At 47.1% G+C, this 21,066-nt stretch overlaps 2 protein-coding genes across 9 annotated transcripts in view; one reads left to right on the top strand and one right to left on the bottom strand.

Moving 5' to 3' along the window:
- Positions 1-5,005, bottom strand: part of NMT1 (N-myristoyltransferase 1) — a 32,663-nt gene extending 27,658 nt beyond the window's left edge. Inside the window, exon 1 of one of the 2 annotated variants that reach the window (XM_037162113.2) lies at positions 4,839-5,005. In XM_037162113.2, coding sequence (XP_037018008.1) covers positions 4,839-4,969 — 131 coding nt within the window. In that variant the 5' untranslated portion in view covers positions 4,970-5,005. Of the gene's footprint in view, positions 1-4,538; positions 4,635-4,838 lie in introns of those variants that run through there. The other variant, XM_037162114.2, reaches the window with a different exon arrangement.
- A 185-nt stretch (positions 5,006-5,190) lies between these two features.
- Positions 5,191-21,066, top strand: part of DCAKD (dephospho-CoA kinase domain containing) — a 28,334-nt gene continuing 12,458 nt past the window's right edge. For 3 of the 7 annotated variants that reach the window (XM_053659359.1, XM_053659372.1, XM_037162117.2), the window contains exon 1: positions 13,579-13,662. The gene's annotated coding sequence lies outside the window, so the exon portion shown is untranslated. Of the gene's footprint in view, positions 5,393-13,578; positions 13,663-16,152; positions 16,251-21,066 lie in introns of those variants that run through there. The other 4 variants (XM_037162116.2, XM_053659366.1, XM_037162119.2 and 1 more) reach the window with 3 other exon arrangements.

Here is a 21,066-nt window from a genome sequence, read left to right as displayed (position 1 = left end):
CACAGTAATAATAGCAAGAGATGAGAGAGAACATTTACCGGACACTTAACAGTGAATCCTCTTCAGGGGCCTCTCAAAAGTCAGCGACAGTAGAAAAAATCCTGAAGGACTAACCCTGTTGAAGAATTTTAGTTTGTTTCTTGTGTGTGTGCACGCAAACACTCTCCATAAAAAACACCGTGTTTTGTGTGCCTCAAATGCAACAGCCACAAAAGCACCTTCTTTGAGGAATTAGAAGAGAGGCCAGCAGGGCAGCATTCGAAAACAGTTAAAGGGGAAGGGCTAAAGAGTCACCCTCCTAACGTGACTGATCTATGGTCCCAAACTCGACAGACACCACAGGGAAGGGGTTAACTGCAGACTTAGTAAAGCTGGGGAATTTTGGAGTGAGCCCATTAAACAATGTGAAAAATCAGCAAAACTGGTTAGTTGTAAGCAGCAGTCTCCCTGAAATAGGCTCTCATTTATTTTTCATTTCTTCTGCTTTCCAGTCTCTTCTCTTTGAAGCAGCTCTTGATTAGTTTCTTTTTAATTGCCACTTAATTGGGAAATAAAATTAGAACACTTATTTGATATCAGTGATGAGGTTTCTCTTTTCATTTGTTTTGATCTAGTTTTGAAAAACCAAAGCTGAAGGGGGAGATTAAGAAAAAGAAACTAAAAAGATTTCTTCTTGCCAAGAGCTAGATGCAGCCATAAGCTATCAAATAAATACGGAAAGAACCATTCTTGAAGAATATAACAATAAGAAAAAAAGCAAATAAGGCTAGCCTATGGAATTCCTTTCAAAAAGACCTTTCTTTTCTCCTAATTTATTCATAAGGGATAACTGACGATTAGGAATTGACGAAGACCCATCTTACCCAGTCCCCTCGGGTGAGTAAGGGAACAGGGCAGAGAACAGACATCCTTCATGAAAGGGTTCTTTACCCATGACTCCTCAGCTTCTCTATGGTATGGACGACACTGCAAAACAAATTCCAAAAGAATCCTAGGAACAAACTAGTTAAAGGTTCTTTCCTGGTCCAAACACTCTGATAAACTCTACCTATTTGGTGCTCCAAAATTAAAATCTGCCCCGTCTGGTGTGGCTCAGTGGGCTGAGCACCAGACTGACTGCAAACCAAAAAGTTGCTGGTTTGATTCTCAGTCAGGGCGCAGGCCTGGGCTGCCGGCCAAGTCCCTGGTGGGGGGCATGCGAGAGGCAGCTGATCTGTTTCTCTTGCACATGCACACGGAAGTTTCTCTCCTCTCTCTCCCTCCATCTCTAAAAATAAATAAATAAAGTCTTAAAAAAATTAGAATCCACCAGCTGAGTGCACTTTCCCTCTGGGAACACGCCCGCACCTTTCCTTCCCCTCCCCCTCCCCCAGGAGTGTTATCCTGGCCTCCTCTCTCCAGAGCTCCACAGGCCTTCCTTCTGCTTCTGCAACTTGTTTCCTGAGCCTACGCAGCCCAGCTGGCTCATTTCTACCACCTCTGTAATTTTCTCTCATAATATGAATCCCTGAATCTGAATGTTTTCTTCGCCAAACTCACGAATCAAGGTCCAACCTCTCTGGTAACAACTGGTGCCATTTCGTAGCCAACATCCCCAGTAACAAGATGACTGGTCCCCACCACCTGCGACAACCACCCCATGTTAACCCTCCCTGGAATGCCTCCTGCAGCTCGTTTTCCCGGGCGCACCCCAACTGACTGATACAATCTTTGCCAGAAGTCACAAGACTGAGGCCCACAAAGAGAGGTTAAAAACAATCTCCTAGCTGACAAGGTTTATTCTTTAGTGATACTTCTTGGAAAGCCTTTCACTAAAAACAAGCAAGCAAATTGAACCCAACAGATGAAGCACGACCTGCTGGAGGATGTGGCATACATCCTCCAGCCTGTCCTCTGTAGTTAGGGACTGACCACATCAGGCAGGTAACCGCAGTGAAAATGCTGCTCCTTTCCTCTGCTGAGTGAATTCTGAAACTGCAGACAGATGCATCTATACACGCACGTACTATATATGTACGCATGTGCACACCTATGTTCTTACGTACATATGAAATTTATACTCACCCAATGTTTAGTCAGGGGAGAAATGCATGAAAAGTCAAGAACCAAACTTATACACAAGAAGGAACCTAGGAAGCCAGCACAGCTGATTTCCTATTATTCCAGGGCATGAATGTAGCTCATTGCGTTAGTCCAAAGCACTGGGAGCCCACCCTGAAAGAAAAGCGGAACAGAGCTGGTTTGGACTGCCATTAGCTAATTGCCTATTATACTTGAGAATCACTCACATCAAAAGGAGATGCTCTCACTGAACTCAAAAATTTTCTGAAAACATTTAAAATAATGTAAGACAAGAAAATGTTCGAGAAGCCAAAAAGCAGTGGAAAACTGGAATTCCACAGTAAATTCAAGGATCTTTGATTTCTGTAGGTATTTCACAAAAGCTGCAGTAAGGTTTACAACGAGACTTATTTGGGGAAAGAAAGTGTATAGGAAAAACCTGACATCCTTCCGTCAGTGAGGAGAAATGAAACTCCACTAACACTGGGCTAAGAAGTTTAACACTGGCCATTCGTCCAGCCAGCAAATACTCATTAATGCAAGCTAAGTACCAGGCATCGCAAAGACACGCAACCCTCTTCTCAGGCACCTCACAGCCAGGTGAGGCAAGGACTGGACACCTGTGTCACTTAACCAGTGTTAAGACAAAAGCTACAAAGCTTACCGTGTGTGGTAAGGGCAAGGAGGCGAGCAGGGAGGACAGGGAAGATCTGAAGAAAAACTAAGAGGGAGGGGGAAGACTGCATTCCAGACTTTATCTCACTTAATCCCTACAACGGAAGGTTAAGTAACTTTCCCAAGGTCACAGAACTATTCAGTATCAGAAGCAGGCTTTGAATGACTTCCCAGGCTGTGCTTTCCCACCAAGCCACACAGCTTCTTCCCAACACCGTCTATTCTGAGGACTAACAGAAAAATGCTGATTCTCCCTCAGAATCTAAGTGCCGGAACTAGACTCTGTGCTCTAGGTGGGTTCTCTGTTCCCCACCTACCACCTCCAAACTCGTTTATCAGAAAGGCCTCCAGATTCAGGGTTTGTTCACCCAGGCCACAACCATTAAACAAAAATCACTGAAAAGAGAAACACCTTCAGAGTTTTCTAAGGTTACCACGTTGTTGTACTTTAATAAAACAGAACTTTCTGTCAAGCAGTTCTGCAAAATAATTCACAGATTATAGAGAACGAAACCCATTAAAGAGCTACAGACACTGGTCAGAACGACAGCTTAGCAGAAAAAAAAATAAAAGTAACTATACAAAAAGCAAAGAAACTACACAAAGAGCAAAGACACTTTTACTTCTGAAATGACTAATTCAACAACTCCCATTTATGAGTGAGATGTCTATTCAGAAGGGCTACACTTTCCCTTCTTCCTGTTCCTCCTACTTCCTCCTTCTCAGCTTTCATTCTTGGGAATCTCAAACTTCAAAATTAGGCTTTTACCACATTAAATCTGTTGGGATTTACACCAAAAGAAACAGTCTTATAAAATCAAATTTAACAAGCTTCCTGTTCCTCTACCTTCTCTCCGAGTGTCCAAAAGTTGCCAGTTTAATCTCCCCAAGGGCACATAGAAGAATGGGCCAATCAATGCATAAATAAGTAGAAAAACAAATGGATGTATCTTTCTCTCTCAATCAATAAATTAATTAAAAAAATAACATAAAAGATCTTTTAACCTAAGGGTTCATCACTGGTCAATTATAAACCGCTTTAATAATCCTAGGTTCTTCCATCTCTAAGAGATAAGATAGCAGGTTTTCTAAAAAGTTTATCCAAAGATCTCAACCTTCTCCTTTACCTCCAGGACACCATTAATACTGCAAATGACAAGATGGCTACGAAAAACAGAGCACAGACTCAGCGGAAGTTATACATCCAAAACAATCTCTCCTGACTTTACCTTCATAGATAGGGCGAGTGCCAGCTCCAGCCGTTGTAAAAATGTGAAGAAAGAGGAATGATAGGGTGGGGCTTACAAGAGTGAAAACTGCTTTGGGAACAGAACTCAACACTCGAACACTGGAAACATTTTTTGCTGGGGAAGGAACAAACAGTTACTAGTAAGCAACACCCTAAAGTACGGGAGATGCGGTGTTAAACCCACCTCCAAACACGCTCCAAGAAGCGTTACTCAATTTCTTGAAGTTTCAAGCTACTCTGCATGCGTAACGGAACCAATATGCCGGAAGACCTAATTATATATTGTTCAGGAAACATGGATTTGGAGCAACAGGCACTGTATACCTCAAAACATTATTATACCGTAATTACGCAGGGTTTATAAGGTGAGTTTACATTTCGAGATTCTCTGGTAGCGACATTTTACAACATAATTATGGTTTGTATAGCCTGAATTTCCTCATTGAAGATGAACGAACTGCAGCGAAATGTTTTATTACTCATTTACTGCTGATCACGTTGTTCACACAATACCTAAGTTAACATTCCCTTTAAACTGTACTGTTATACTGACCTGTGTTGTGCCATCTAAAACCACCATCCTACAAGCTTTTTTCCCCAGGACGAGCCGGAAGCGCACACAGAAGAACTTTTATATAATAAAAGTATTGAATGTCTCCGACCCTTAATATACTAGGCATCCACCTCTGGTAAACGACAAGGACAAAAACCAATCGCTGGGCAGGATCTTAAGGTCTCAGCCAATAAGAACATGGGGGGTGGGGTTACACTAAGCTCCCGGTGACTTCCCCGCACCCCAGAGACCCAGGTTGTGGGAAGCTGGACAGGAGTTGAACTCCGAAGATCTCGTTACCCCCGGTTGTAGCTGTTGTCCTCCTCGTTCTCGCAATCGCTGCAGTGCTCATGGCCGTTTCCATTCCCTTCCATCATCTGCGGCCGCGGAGGAGCCGGCGACTTCACTGCTGTCTCACTCTCGTCCGCCATCTTCTGTTCCGAGGGCCGGCCTCCAAGCCTCGCTACACTGGGGGCTCCTATTGGACGAGGGGAACTGGCGCTATATTATGGGTTTTGTAGTTCTTGTGGCGAAGGGAGCCGTAAGTAGGCGCGGCTCATTCCCGGGAAACCGGAACAAGGTGGACTACAATACCCAGAAATTACGAGGGGACGCTGTCCTAGGTCAGGGGCCAGCAGCGCTAGGAAGCCCTCGGCGGTCGGCCGCGCTTTGAGGGCTGACCCTTGCGACCCCGCGGATCGTATAGCATTCTGGGATTTGTAGTTCCATGCTCGTTTAGGGTTTCGGCGGTGGAGACTTCAAAATCCGAGCTCTGACCTCAGCCTGCCCTTGCTAGTGCCCGGGCCATAGGTGAGCCGTTATTGACTGCCGTTAAGGACTGTTACCATTTCCGGGTAAGTAAGAGAGCCTGAGACCCGCGGGCGTGCCCCACCGGCAGCCTGAAAGCATCGGGCCTTCTTAGAGGGGCTTTCCTGCGAAAAGCCAGCTTGGCTCCTGGCCGCCTTTCTTAAGGCCTCACGAGAGATGGTGGATGGTGGTGTGCGGAGCCCTGATTCAGACCCAGGAGACTTGACTGCCTCCTCAGGCCTTCCTTCTGGACCTCCAGGTACCGGTCCACGAAGCTCTTCCGCACACAGCGTCCCTTTCATTCTCCACAGCAGCCCTCCACAATCACTCTTAATTGACCCCTTATATACCAGGCTCCGTGGTAAAGATTTTCGAGCTTCTTTTTAAATCTTCTCAACAAACGTAGCATGTGAGCTCTATTCCATTCCCCCTTTTTTTTATAGACGAAGAAATGTGGCTCAGATTAGTTAGTAAATTGCAGTCACATAGCTAATAAGTGGCAAAATCGGTATCTAAATCTTAATCTGTCTGCTCTTAGTCTCGCTTAATTCTTTACCACCACAAAATTCCGTTGTCTCATACATCTGCCGGAGGAAACCGGGTATTGGAAAGTAATTGCAACATCTCGATCTATGTTTAGCCCTGACTGGTGCTTCAGTCTCTTGGGTCTCACCCTGCGATTGGCTAATCACACCTGAGTTTCGTTTGGTTTTTTAGAAACTTTATTCAGATGAATAGTCTGCAAACCAGGGAAACGCAGCTTCCGCCGAAAATCGAAAGTGTGCTGATAATCCTGAGTTTTGAGGAGACGGCCCAAAGACGTGGTTCGGGTTCCGAGAGGTTCCCCGTTCAGGTTGGGTTGTGGTGGGTGGTGAGGGAAGGAACTTCGTGACAGCAGAAAACTTCTTGGCTGAAAAGGAAAATGATCTTTGCTTTGGGAAAACGTTCACCATGGTAAGAAACAGCTCCCCTCTGCGGCAGGGAAACAAATAAAACAGAGCTAAGTATAGTCAACTCTTAGTTTTTATATCAGTGGCAAGAGCGGAAGTAAATATGATCCACATCAGGTAATCTCCAATGATTTATATTTGACTTTGGAAGGCAGTCAAAGACAGATGCTCAGGCTGAGAGCTGACCCCCTGCACTCCTGTCTCAGGGCCACCTTCCCTGCGGCTGGCTGCAGGCGACTGGAGGAGGTCAGAGATGATAACAGGTAAAGCTTTCCGTGTGTTAGTTTCACCTGTTGTAGCTCATGGGACCTTGTGAAGTAGGTAGGGAAGGGGACTTGAAGAAAACTGTGCTGGCAAAAGAAAAAAAGAAAAATCACAATGATATCTAGTTGCAGAACCAGAATCCACGTCTGGTGTACTAGTTTCCAGCCTCGTTTTTCTTTTCTCACAGACACACAGAGGTTAAGTGAAGGTAATGACACGTGACAGAGATTCCCTTTATTCCAAAGGTGCTGGTTTCTGTGGACCCTACCATTCTTGTAGTTTAAAGCTTAAGTAAGACATTCTGCTGTGCGTGCTACCTGCAAACTGAGCAGTTTTTGCTTGGTGGTGGTGGTGGTGGTGGTGGTGGCAGCGAGCCTTTCCCAGGAGGCGGGCAGGCAGTGGGACCCTAACGGAGCCCAGAATGCAAATACAAGGCCAAAGTTCTGGAATCCAGCGTCTCCAAGAAGTTCAGAATTAGAAGGGATCTAAGAGAGGCTCTTATTCCCTCTCTTAGGATTTTTCAAGTTAGAATCCTCACAGATTTTGTTGGGCCCATGATTTCTCTATAATAAAATTTAAACTTTTTGTTTTTAAAAAATAAATTGAGTGTATGTGACTTTTTTTTAATGACCATTTGATAACTGAATATTACCATATGTGGTTTTGGTGCCCAAGTCTGCTTATGAGCTTACAGTCACAGCGCAATATAGAGTTTCCTAAATTTGGTCTACAAATGTCTCCCATTTGTTCTTCCCCACTCCCTCATAAGAGACAGACTTCCTCTTTCAGACAGCTCTCACTGGTGGGAAGTTGGCCAAGTTCTGCCTTGCAGGGTTATGTAGAAACATATAATCCTGTGTCCTTGTAGGTGGTTGTTCCATATTCTACAGTTAATAGCTGCTTCCCTAAAATTCTTATTTTTTCCAAGGTAAACATTCCCAGCCCTCTGAGCGCCTCATCACACGAGAAGAGCAGGATTCCCCACCTGGCTCTGCTGGCTCCTCTCACCCACCTGTTCTGGCAGGAGCATTATAAGGAGAAAGTGGGGCACAGTAGGGCCCAGAGGGTGACTGAGGGATGTGCCTGTGAAACCAGATTCTGGAAGAATCTGCTCCTAGTGAGGACACTATCCTGTCGCGGTTGTTCCTGGGCCCAGTAGGTCAGAGTGATTATGAGAACCGCCTGGGTCCTAAATCTTAAGCTCTGCTTTTGCCTGATGAGTGACCTTAGGCAAGTCATTTAACCTCTCTGAGCCTGAATACTGTCATCTGTAAAATAAGACAGTGTACACAAAACTCTTTGTAGAGTGCCTGGGACTGTCAAAACCTATAAATCATTTCCCTTCCCAGGGAGTCAGCGTTACTACTGTTAATAATAAAAGAAAAACTCATAATGTCAGAACCTAGAGAACAGGGCTAACAACACAGTCCCCACCCTGGCTTCATTCCAAGAGTCGGTCAGCACCCAGACTGTTATAGAATAGTGTATAGGACAGTGGGGGGCACAGGATGTAGCAGAAGGGACTCTTAGTGTGGAGAAAGGGGTCCCGGAGGAAAAGACAGCCGAGTTTTCACAGGGGAAGCAGATGAACCAGGTGGATCTTCTAGGCTGAAGGTCTGCAAAGTCTGTCTGCCTGAGCGTAAGGTGCTCTCGAGGTACCACAAGAAAAATGCTGTGGCTGGAGCTTCGGGCAAGGAGCATTTTGGACGCTGAGGCTGGAGAGTAGTCGGGAGTCAGACCCTGAGAGCATGTGGATGCCATGCTGAGGAGTTTGGGCATTGTCCTGAAGACTCGGGCAACAAGGAGGATTGTTAGCTGGGGACAGGTGTGATCACGTTTTTGTTGGAAGATGGCACTCCAGGGAGGCGACTGGATGTCCTGGGAAGAGTTTTTCTCCTCCAAAGAAGAACGGGGCTGGTGGGCTCAGTTACAAAATGAGGGGCGGGGAAATGGTCTTAGGCAGTGTCCTGTCTCTGCCACAGCTCATTTTTGGGAAGGGCACCCTTCCTTTCTATGACATCCCCTGACACCTGAGCCAGGAGCACAGTGGGTCCAGCCTTCTGCTGGTGTGGTGCTGTGCTGTGTGAGAGAGCGCGCCATGCACTCACTGCCCAGAAGGCACGTACAGTGAAGTCCTGAAAACCAGGCTCACTTGAAAAGAAAGTATTGTAGCAAGGTCTGATGGGCTATGATGAAATGAGCTAGATAGATAAGTTCATTGAAATTGGGGGCAGGGCAAGGGGTGCAGCTCTCTGGGGCAGGATCGTTAGGAAAGGCTTCCTGGAAAAAGCAGACCGAACGTGGCCTTGAAGACAGCTTAATTCCTGGACCCTCCATTGTAGTCTCTGAGTCCTATGGACTCACTCCTGAGCTTAAGTCACAGCTTTACTTTTCTTTGTAAACATTTCCCCTCACAAGACCCCACATCCTGTGGGGGCAGAGAACAGACTGGATTTTCCTCACCACTGTATCCCTTGAGCCAGCCCCCCCCCCCGTAGGCCCTCCATATTTGTTGCATTAATTGAGTGAATGAGTGAATGGTAAGAAAGAAGAGATAAAGCCTTCAGGGGGCAGAAATGATACAAGCAAAGGATCCAGGCCAGAACACACTGTAGTCACCCTGGATGTTTGCACAACGCTGCCCCGCCAACAAAATGCACTGACGCATGGTCTCCTTTGACCCCTAATGTCAGCGGCCTTGTTCAACCCTCCACAAGGAGCAGGGCAGGCGTCAGTCCCGTTTTACCATGAGAAAACAGTAAGTTCGATGATTTGCCCAAAGTTTCATGGCTACCTAGTATAAGTCTAGACTCGAACCCAGTGTTGTAACAAAAAGTCTGGTACAATAACTAAGTTCCCATCCTCCTCGGCCTTTCCCAACAGGCGTGTGGTGAGACATCCCCAGTGGTCAGGGGCCGAGTTATAGAAGGCCTTAGGTTGCAGGTTGAGGAGTTTGGACTTCATCTTCTAGTTGGTGACAACCTTTAGGATTTTTTTTTGAAGCTGTTTAATAAAGGATAAATATTAATGGTATTTGTGAGGTACAGTGTAAGTTTAATTGCACATTAATATTTATTTAAAATAAACATCTGAGAAGTAAGTTTAATTTTAAGAACCAGGAGTCAAAGAAGTCATCTCTCTTGGATGCAGAGGGTTGCTCATCACGCACAACTTGGGGCAGCTTTCTATTCCAGGCATCACGCTAGAGGCCCAGGACACAGAGGTGACCGAGATACAGGTCATTGTCAGGATGAAGTGCAATCGTGTGAGCAGCTAGAACCAGCTCAGAGTTCACTGGTGCGGCCCCGAATATTGGAGGCTTTGTGTGTGAGCTGAGAAAGCCCCCATGGTGGCAGCGCCCGCAGCAACCCTGCAGCCTTTCCTCTGGGGCCGTGCCACAGCCTGGTGCAGCTGCTGTTGACAGATTGAACCACGAGGATGCCGTGAGAAGACAGAACCCCCACTAGTACTGATGGGAATCTGGGTATCCTCTGATATGTCTGCAGTAGGGAAAAGGTTCAGAACCACACACCTCATTTATCTGTAAGCTGTCTGATGCAGGAAGGGGACTGAGCCGTTCGATCTGGTTCCGTGGGATAGGTATTAGAATTGTTCCCCGTGGCCCCATGGATCAGAAGTAGGAATGATCTAAGGAAGAGCTTTGTGATAGGACTGGACTTCGAAGACAGCATGAAGTTGTCTCCAAATCAGCAAGGGAGATCCTCCCCGACACTGGATGTATCCAAGTACAGACAGATGGTGTGGAGGAGAGTCAAACACCAAAAAGGTGTTTGGACCGAATGGGCCCTGTGATCACGAGGTGCAATCCTGTGTAGTGGGTGGTGCCACCAGTGCTGTTGACATCAAGGAGAAAGGTCTCAGTAACTGAAGTGAGCAGAGAAAGATGTCGAATTACTTTGTTCCCCAGTGTACTGTACCCCACCATGCTGGGCACTGTACTGGGGATACTGAGGGTGAAGGTAGACATGATTCCTACCTTGAAGGAAGCAGAGCGCAGGAGTACAGTTTTAGGGAGGGAGGAAGGAGTCAGGGCAGGAGTTCTTTAAGGACCACCCACCTACTGTACGTGAGGCACCATTAGATGCTTTTATGTGTAGTAGCCTCCCCTTATCTGTGGGGGACACTTCCCAGTACTCCCAGTGGACGCCTGGAAGCGCAGAGTACCAATCCCTATGTATGCTATGTTTTTTCTTGTATATACACACCTTTTCACTTAAAGAAAACACTTTACGGCTTCTCTTTGGTGTATCTGAATTGCCAGCATCACTACTCTTGGGCTTTGGGGCCACTGTTAAGTAATTGTTAAATATTATGGTGTCAGATGGGTACGAGATTTATCGGGGTGAGACTTCATAAATGATGTAAATGTCTAATCATTTATATGGGTTGCATATATTGTACTGAAACTGTAATTGAAAAATAAAAACTTATTTTAAAAAACGAAAATCAGGTGGCATCAACTATACAACAGGATTATAGAAAGTAAGAGTGAGAGACATTTTTAAAAACTCAAGTAAAAAATGTGCGCTAAGAATTTCCATTTTAAACTTTCAGAACTCAAGAAGTTTTCTATTCAAGAGCTCTTGCTGAGCATTCTACTAGGGGTCAAGTTTCATCCAATTAAGAGATGATTGCCCTGGCTGGTGTAGCTCAGTGGATTGAGCACAGGCCTGTGAACCAAACAACCGTGGTTTGACTCCCAGTCAGGGCACATGCCTGGGTTGCAGGCCAGTTCCCAGCAGGGGATGCAGGAGAGGCAACCATACATTGATATTTCTCTCCTTCCTTCCCTTCCCCTCTAAAGATAAATAAATAAAATCTTTAAAAAAGAGAGAGAGATGATTGGAAAATTTTGGCAAAAGAACAGATATTGAAAATTGAATGGGTTTAGTTATAAATCTAAGACTGAAACAAATATGGAGATAAGAGTTGAAGAGCATTCTCTGACAAAGTAGAAATACAGCTTAAGTTGGGAGCAAAGGGGAAATGTAGAATAAGCTCAGTGATTGGTGTACAGGTCATAGGTGGGAGTCAGAGGGTATCATTTAACTGCAGATCAGATAGTAGGAACCCACGTGGTAAGGCCACCGCAGAGTAACAGCTGAGATCCTTGGACATTCCAGGATGGAACACCTCATCTATCCTAGTTGATGGCTTCACCCAAGCTCTCTCATGCTCTGACCCTTGTGGTATCTTTTAAACACTGTAAGTATCAGATAAGCTCCACACTAGACAAACCTGAAACCTGATTAATTTGAGCTTTAAATCCTAGCTCTAGAAATCACTTCTCTCTATGTATAATACATATGCCCTTTAGAAATTGAGCCTTACCCTGGGATAATCACCAACCCCCTAGGTCACAGAAGACAGTAGCCTGGATCTGACTAATGGTCACACTGGCCAGACCTCTGTCAGCCTGAAGATAACATCTTTTTAAAAATTATATTTTACTTGTTTATTTATTTTCAGAGAGCGAGGAAGGGAAGAAGAGAGGGAGAGGGAGAGAAATATCAGTGTGTGGTTGCCTCTCATGCTTCCACAACTGGGAACTGGCCTGCAACCTAGGCATGTGCCCTGACTGGGAATTGAACCACGATCCTCTGCTTCACAGGCCGGGGCTCGGGGCTCAATCCACTGAGCTACACCAGCCAGGGCGATAACATCTTTTTTAAAAAATATTTTTTTGTGTAGCTCAGTGGATTGAACGCGGGCCTGCGAACCAGACGATCGCAATTCGATTCCCATTCAGGGCACATGCCTAGGTTGCAGGCCAGTTCCCAGCAGGGGACACGTGAGAGGCAACCATACATTGATATTTCTCTTCCTCTCTCCCCTCTCCTTCCTTTTCCCTCTAAAAGATAAATAAATAAAATATTTTTAAAAAAAGAAAAAAAATTTTTAAATTTATTTTTAGAGAGTCAGGAAAGGAAGAGAAACATCAATGTGTAGTTGCCTCTTGCACACTCCCAACTGGGGACCTGGCCCACCACCCAGGCATGTGCCCTGACTAGGAATCAAACTGGTGGCCTTTTGGTTCTCAGGCCGGCACTCAATCCACTGAGCCAGGCCAGCCAGGGATACAGATAACATCTTGGCCTAAGTTATGTTGCAGCTCCTGTGCTCTAAGGTGGCTTTACACTTGGCTACTTTACCATGAAACCAGATGGAGGGACATCATAACAGACGTTGAAACTGCTCTCCAAACCTGAAGGAACGATTTATTACCTTTACTTAAGACTGATCAGCTCCCAGCATGACCCCAAACCCTTATTCCATGGTGTCTTGTGATTGTGCCCTTTATAATTTGCAACCTATACACCACCGGGGAGTTTTTGGCTTTTGAACATTAGCTTCCCATTCTCCTGGGTGGTGCCGTTTAGAATAAAATATCCAATATTTCTCCACTGCAAAAAAATAAAATAAGAAATAAAGATTACTTGAACACAAGCACTGCGATGCTATGACAGTTGATCTGATACTGAGTTGGCTACTAAGTGACTTATGTGTGGATAGTGTGGATAGGCTATAAAGGGATAATTCACAACCTGGTTGGGATGGAGCAGGATGCATGCGATTTCATCATGTTACTTATTACAGGCATGCAGTTTAAAACATTTCCTCTTGTGTAAAATGGGGATGGTGACAGTATCCACCTCAAGGGCTGTTGAAATTCAATGAGAAAATTCACCTACAGAATCTGCAGGTGATCTGTAGGCTCTTAGGATCTGTCAGGTAAGGGGGGTCTCAGTTAACTACCATAGCTTTCATTACCTTTATCAGAGGCCGCACAGCCAACGATGGCCAGGCCTGGATTTGAAGATAGTACACTCCAAGTCGCCCCCTAGCTTCCCGCGTGGGAAGCCTCTGGCTGCGAGGGAGGAATTACTCTAACGTCCACACTCTGGCCGGAGATCTCCGATTACTGTTACCCGGCCACGCCCAACTCCCAGGCCCCGCCCCTTCCGTCGATAGGACTTCCGGTCGCGTGCTCCCGAAGCCCCGCCTGCCCACTGGTAGTCACTCAGTAAGCGTCCCTGAGATTGGAAGAGCGGCGGCGGCCCAGGTCGGGTCAGAGGCCTCCGGTAGGTAGCGTGCCGCGCGGGCGTGTGGGTGGCAGCGCCTAAGCCGCGAGAAGTGGGCGGGCCGGCGGGCTGCTGGGGCTTGCTTGGTTTTTCTCCCGCCCCGGCCTAAGTCCCGTTGCTGGGCCGGGCCCTGGGCGCGCAGAACCGTAGCCCGAGGCGCGCCGGTCGTGATGGGGTCTAGAGTACGCGCCTTTTTTTCAAGCCTTGGTTACAATTTATTGAGCACATATTATGTAGCAGCCATTGGATCACTTTTACATCTACGACTCACTGCCTTGATCCCTCCCCATACTAAGCAAGGTGTTCTTTTCCCTGTTTTACAGCTGTGGAGGAAGGTTTACAAGTAGAAAGCGGCGGGAAACGTGGGTTCAAACCCAGTTTCAGCTCAAAGCCAGTTTATTGTAAGGCTTTCTGGTCATCCCTAAACTTGATTTTTGAATCCAGTTTCTGCTCTTTCCTGTTCTCTGACTTTAGTTACCGTTCCAACTCTGAATTTACTGATTTGGAAAAAATGAGAATGATACCTGTCTCAGGTGGAGAATGGATGTAACGTTCTATGCTGTTTTGCTGAGGGATCATCTTCGCTGTTAAGACAGACTCCCCTCCGCTTTTCTCTTCCCCCGAAGCCAAACTACTTGCAGAGTTTTAGTGAAGACCCCCCCCCTCCCCCGACCTTGGCGGCTAGGAAGAAGGCGGCCAAACCGCCGGCTTCTCGTCCTTTCCCAGCTTCCAAAAGGAGGCGTTAACACCTTTGGCTTTGAGTTTATTCATGAAGTTTTAAAATATTCTTGTTTCTTCCTCACTTACGGGAAAATCATCACCCAAATTAATTTTCACGTTAAGTCCTAGTTTTAAACTTCAGGAAATGGAAGACTTTGAATATGGGATAGGGGAGCTGATTTTATGTAAACCAGATTGATTTGGCGGAGTGCAAACAGGCCTGGAAAACGGTGGAATGCTGCAGATAGCTGGCTGATGAATAGAAAGTGGGCAGGCCAGTTTCGGTGGTTTTATCTTAGCACGGCCTTAAATTCCCACCAAATCCTCTTCTATCTAGAGCAGTCGGAATTTGCCCTGGATAAAATGTTTCCAGGGTTCAGTCTTTCTCGGCCTGGACCATTAGAAGAGAAGATTAGGGCTGATAGCTGAAGGCAGGCAAACTCGGGCTTAACTTTGTTTTGAAAACTACGAACTTGCACATTTCTAACTAGGTAAAATTTTTCTCTGAAGGTTTCAGTAGTTGTAAAGGATATGACTTGTAGTTAATCGTAAATATTGACATTTAAAAAATAAAACTGTTACATCAGGAATGTAAATCTTTAGTGGAACCTAAATGCCAAAGAGTGATTTGATTTCCCTCATTCTTTTGGGGAAAAAAAATCCATGAACCAGTTTTTATTTAACATTTGAAGGTTTACATTGTTCCTTTTTCACCCTTGAACTCATACTTCCACTTTATTTCCTCCACAGAATATTTTCTAGTAGAATAGATTTTAGGCTGGAAAGCCTTTGCTTTGTCGTACTACTAGTCTGCAACAAAAATACCTCCAAAAATTAAAACATTTTTTTGAACATTTTGTTGTGGTCATAGCAAACATCTCCCTTGAGATTGAGTTTTTAGAATTTAAAATGTACAGTTGATCAAAACAAATATATTACTAGTTTTGATCATTGTTAAACATTAAAAGCTTTATATGGAATGCTTCTCTTCCTACACTGAGTGGAACATCTTGTTTTAGTTCACACATCCACCCGTATGTATTTGCTGGAACCAGCACGACTTTTTTACTCCATAGCTGTACGCATTGGCAAAGTTGGTTCATGTAAATAAATACACAGGAATTAAAGGCATTTTGCTGCGGCAGTATTACTCAAGTTCTTTGGATACCTTCTGAGTTATGGCCAGAAAATCACAGTGATCTATCATTGAAATCATTTATTAACAATCTGTCAGCTGACAGTTCTTTTAGGTCCTCCTTTAACTTGATTGAAAGTGAAGGTTCGGAAACCACCTGACTCAGCAGGAGGTTTTGTTACATTGTCACTACAGGCAGTCACAGTCTCAGCATGAATACTGATGTATTTTGAATTGCCCCGTTGTGGGGCCAGGGGTATTTTGCACCATGGGACAAAGCACCTTAGTAAGATATGCCCTGGGTGGGTGGTTATGCCTTTTTTTTTTTTTTTTTAAAGCAGCAGGAGGTGGGTGAGTAAGAATGGGGGGCCTGGGAAAGGAGAAACTACAGGCAAAAAACATGGCTAGTCTGTTCCCATAGGGAGAAGGTGTGGAACTGAGTTGAAATTGATTCCTTTTAAACTGTGCATTTGTGTCCCTTGCAAAATCTTAATGCATCCCGGCTTCTCATTCCCCGGGTATGAGGACCGCTTGGAACTTCTGTGGGCAAATCCCTAACTTCTTTTAACTTCCGTTTCTTCACTTTTAGAATGGGAATAAATTGAAGAACTGGCTTCATTGGTTGTTCTGTTGATTAGGTGGCATTAAGGATGTCCCGGACACACGGAGAGCACTCCATGGGTGACTGCTCTGGCGCTCTGGTTCCTGCCTGATGGGAAGTATACCTTCCTAGGTACTCTGCCTCCATTTCCTTATCTGTGAGCCCAAGATACTGTCAGCCCAGAGAGGTGTGGGTGGGAAGTGATATGAAAGGATTTTGTGATTCTCATAGTAGGTTTTCTAGACCATATATATGCTCTTATTTTATTTTATTTTATTTTTTTTTTTATGCTCTTATTTTAAAATAATTATGTTAAGTTGCTGCTTACCCATGAGCTGGAAATTTTGCTCCACACTTTACATAGTCAACAGATCTTTCGAGGGCTTTCTACTTTCAGGTCCTATTTTAAGCACCTGGGCTGCAGTTGTGCCCAGATTCTGGGGAGAGAGGCCAATGACAGTAAATAAGCCCAGGCGCTGCTCAGTGTGTTGGGCAGAGGGGAACTGATGTGCTGTGAAGTGGGGGTGCTGTTGTGTATGTTCAGGACAGTCTCTGGTACCGTGACAGTGGGGCAGAGGAGAGAGTTGGCCATGCAGTCCCCTAGGGGAAGAGCTTTCCACGCGGAGGGAACAGGCTGTCTACAGGCCCAAGGTGGGAGTGCACCAGCATGGTCAAGGAGCAGTAAGATGGCCTGTGTGTCAGGAGGGGCACAATCGAGGGGAAGAGTGGCGGGAGATGCCTGCAGTGGAAATACCCACAGCTGTCATGAAGCCCCTGTAGGACTCTGTAAGGAGACTTAGCTTGTGCTCCAAGTGATAGGGGGGGGATTTGAACATAGCCGTCACATGATCGGACTTGCATTTTTAAAGGGTAACACTAGCTTAGCTGCTGTTTTATGGATAGACTGTTGCAAACAAAGGCAAGGAAATCATTTAGAGGCTACTGCAGTAATCCAGGAACGAGATGGCAGTGGTGGGTGGCACCAGGTGTCCGACCTGGTTGGGAAGGTGGGGAGCAGAGCTGGCAGGGGGCACTATGGGTTTGAGGGAGGAGCCAGGAGGACACTCATGTTTTTGGCCCCAAGCAATTGAAAGGATGGAGGTGCTCTTTAGGGAAATGGAATCGACTTCAGAGACTGACTGCACACCAAGCTGCAGAAGATGAGGTGACCGAGACATGTTACCTCATTTAATCCTGACAAAACCTCTGTGAGTAGTCACTGTTAATCCCATTTTACAGGCAAGTTAACAAAGTCCACAATGCTGATGTATTGCCCAACGCCACACAGCTGTCCAAGGGACGGAGCTGAGATATCAGCCAAGGCCCCTATGACTTCAGAGCTCCTGAGAGATGGCATTGCCCTTGATCCTCTTCTGTATCGATGCCAGCGTAGTAGTCCAGTCCAGCCAACCTCCCTGCTCACCTGTAAGCGCTCCCTGGAGTACTGGTTTGTGCTTGTGGCATGCTCAAGACGAAAGACCCGTTCCCTCCCGCCCCTTGCTGTGGGCAAGGGGGGAAGGGAGAGGAAGACTGATGGCAGCCCCTTCAGATAATTGGCAGTCTGGAGAAGATGGTGACTTTTAATAGACTTAGCAGAAGAGGGGACCTGGACTCAGGTTTAAACAGCAGCCTCTCACCAATAATACAAGATTAGGAGTAGGGAAACCATAGCTAAAAATAGCACTTACTAGTTAACTGGAAAACAATATATTTTTGCAACCACTGCTTCCACAAGAAAATAATTGGGTCCCAAGACAGGGAGTGACTCTGTTCCTGAATGATTATATTGATCATTGGAGCAAAATGGCTACCTCCCCCATTTGGAGTGCAACTCAGAGGAGAAGCACTTGGTTGGTCAGATGGGCCCAGTATGAGATGCTGAGAAGCCGTAAAAAGGAGGAGGAAGCGAAGCCGCCAGCTAATGAGGGAGCCAGGCCCTGCTCCTGCGCCTGCGGGTGTGGGCTGCTGCTGGGGGTGCAAAGCCACAGAACCGCTTCCAACTGAAGTCCCAAGCTCTCCCAAGGGAGGAAAGACAGAGGATCCATTCAAATACCGGTTCAAATACCCATTGGGTATTTTGTTTCCTCCCCCGGCCCCACTCAGGAGGGATGTACTAGCAGCGAGCAGTGGAAAAGCAGTTTGGTTCCAGCCTCCCCTTTGCTCCTGAGAGGAGAACGTGACCCCAGGAGTTTCCCTCTTCTTCTGTGGGCATTCCATCATTTATTCTGCCGTAGTTATCAAACACTCTCTCGTAACTAAGAGGGAGCAGTGGTTGAGTGCTTAGCGTGTGCCGGCTGTTATTCTAGGCACTTCACGTGTATTAACCCATTTATTTTTCACGGCAACCGAGAGTAGGTGCCATTAACTCCGTTTCACAGATGAAGAAATGGAATTGAAGCAAGGTGAAGTAACGTAACCAGTATGTCTCACCTGATGAGTGACACACAGGCATTGGACAGTATGCTGGGTGCTGGAGAAAAAGGGGTGCAAAGTGGACACAGCTCGTGGCCTCACGGAGCTTTATAGAATGTGTTGGAAATGATGAAGCAAATACTGTAGATGTGCAAAGCCCAATGGGTACAAGGAAAAGAAAGGAAATGGGGCGGTGGGAGGCGTCAGGGCCTGGTCGGGGCAGGAGGGAGGACGCGGCTGCCCTGAAAGGCGCCGAGGCCTGCTGGCTGCTGCTTTTAGGGTCACTCAGAGAGCCCTTCCTGTTCCTCATCTGAAGCACCCATTCCCTCCCCTGCTCAGCACCTTGGCACCTCCTCCCATATGAGCTGCCTGTTTAGTATATCATCCCCCCATCGTGGGCGGAAGGGTGTAAGCCTTGTGGGGAGCGGGCACTCTTGTTTTGAACAGTTTCTGGGGCCTGGCAGGTTGAAGGAATGAATCAGGTTAGCCAGATGGTGAGTGTGGTGGGCAGGGGGCTCTGAGGGACGAAAGCCTGCACCTTCAGGGACAGAAGGCAGGCACATGACAAGCACAGGAGTGATTTAGGGGGTGGAGGGGCTGACAGTGGGCACGTCACTCAGGGCCCAGAGACCTCTGGGAGGGGCTAGGTGGAGGAGGAAGAACGCAGTGAAGGTTTTAAGTAGGAGAGTGGCATAACCGGATGTCCTTTAAGCCCAGACCCTGGCTGCCTTGGGAGAGAAATAAGGCAGGGGCTGGAGGAGCACAGGGCATAGGAGACTGCAGAGGCCGGGGCGTGAGGCGATGGCGGCTCAGGTTGGTGGGTAGAACTCCGCAGACAGTGCACAGCAGGGCACTTGTCTGGAAGCCCATGGAGCCATCCACTCTTATTTTCCCCTAAGAAACATGGCCAGGGGAGATTCTAAGAAAGATCTTTCTTCCCTGAAAGGGTTTTCTTTGTGTCCTCCAGGCTGTTGGGGCCCAAGGAGTGAAACCCAAAAGGCGGTTTGGAGAGGCTCATTCAGAGAGCCCACTGTTTATGGAGCGCAGTAGGATCGCGCTCTACCTCACAGCCTAGGTGCCACTTCTGACTCCAGTTCTTCCCTTTCTTTACTCCCTGCTGCCCCTCCTGGCACGTGGAGAATAAGGGGAAAGAAAGGATTGGATGTGGCACCCCCTGGGGTTGGAGACCCAGCTTGGCTGATGAATCCCAGGCCTGGGGTGGGTTCTGGAGTATGGCTTTCATTCCTCTTGCACTGGGCCTCAGCTTTCCTTTCTGACTATGGGGCTCGGTGTTGTCCTTCCTCCTGCAGCCAAGCCAGTTCTCTGAACACCTTTGGGTGCTGGCAGGGAGATTCCTGGGCCCCCAAGGCCTTGTCATTCTTTGGTTACTTTAGCGAGCATTTGTTGACTGCTCTGGGAAGAGCACTTTCAGAGAAAGAAGGCACCGGTGTGACTATCTGCCCCCCCCAGGATGCTGGTATTAGCCCCGGAAGTTCAGTCCCTCCCTCGTTTACAGGTGCGGAGACCAAGGCTCAGAGAGGGGCAGATGTTTGGGGCTCGGCTTACCCCAGACTTGCCACCCTGGGCCAGGCTGGTGAGAAGGTTTCCTGCAGGTAGCTCTGTGGCAGAGTTCAGAGACTGGGACCCAGGCCTCTCCACTTCCATCCCACAACTTCCCATTTTATCAGTGGTTCTGGTGCTTGGCTGGTTGGGATGCGAGGTCCCACCCTAGATTCGGATTCTGCGGGCTGGGGTGCAGCCTGGGCTTCTGAACCTTTCCTAGAGTTTCCTAGGCTCAGATCAGAGCCAGGTTCAGGAGTTCCTCCATGTAAATGGCAGTGGAACAAGGAGAAGTGAGCAGAGGAGAACAAGCAGAATGACGACTTTCAAGCCTGAGCAGGAAAAGATCGTCGAAGGTTATCAGAGGTGGCCACCTCTCCATGGGTGCCTCAGGAGGAGCTGCGGGGACAGGTCAGGGTGGGACTTAGAGGCAGCTTGGAACCTAAGCCTTTGTTTTCTTCTCGATAAACTATGAGGGACACCAGGCTCTTGCTGGTAGTAGCTCCCTCTCTGGGCAGGTTGGTGAACAAACCACACATGCCCCAGGGCCCGGGAATAGTAGTACCAAGTGACTCCTCTTGGTCGCCTGTCAGCGGGTTTCATTTGTTACGGTCTGCCTCTCCACTTTTGTTGAGGGGCGAGCCTGTGTTTTCCTTGATTGCTGGGGAGGTCCCTGGCATCATGCTGCAAAGCCCAGAGGAGCTCAGTCAGCAGTTGGTGAAGGGAATGAGTTATGGAGGGTTTGCTGGACAGAAACAGCTGTTACTCGTGTAGCCCCTGTGAGCCAGGGGCCCTGGGCCTCCCTGGGCCTCCCTGGACCCGTGCTCCTCCGTCCCCTTGGCCTTCCTGGTGGAGGCCAAGCTGCTGTTGGTCTGTTTCCGCAGGTAGTCATCCAGGGCACGGAGAAGCGGAGAAACGCATTAGGTTACCCCAGGAGCCTGGGACAGAGCTGAGCCTGGACTTACCTCTGTGCCCT

The sequence above is a fragment of the Artibeus jamaicensis genome, unplaced genomic scaffold, assembly GCF_021234435.1.
Source record: "Artibeus jamaicensis isolate MK-2021 breed Jamaican fruit bat unplaced genomic scaffold, CSHL_Jam_final contig_2259, whole genome shotgun sequence".
In the NCBI taxonomy this organism is placed as follows: Eukaryota; Metazoa; Chordata; class Mammalia; order Chiroptera; family Phyllostomidae; genus Artibeus; species Artibeus jamaicensis.
Note: the sequence above shows the minus strand (reverse complement) of the source record. Positions and strands in the feature narration are given on the sequence as shown.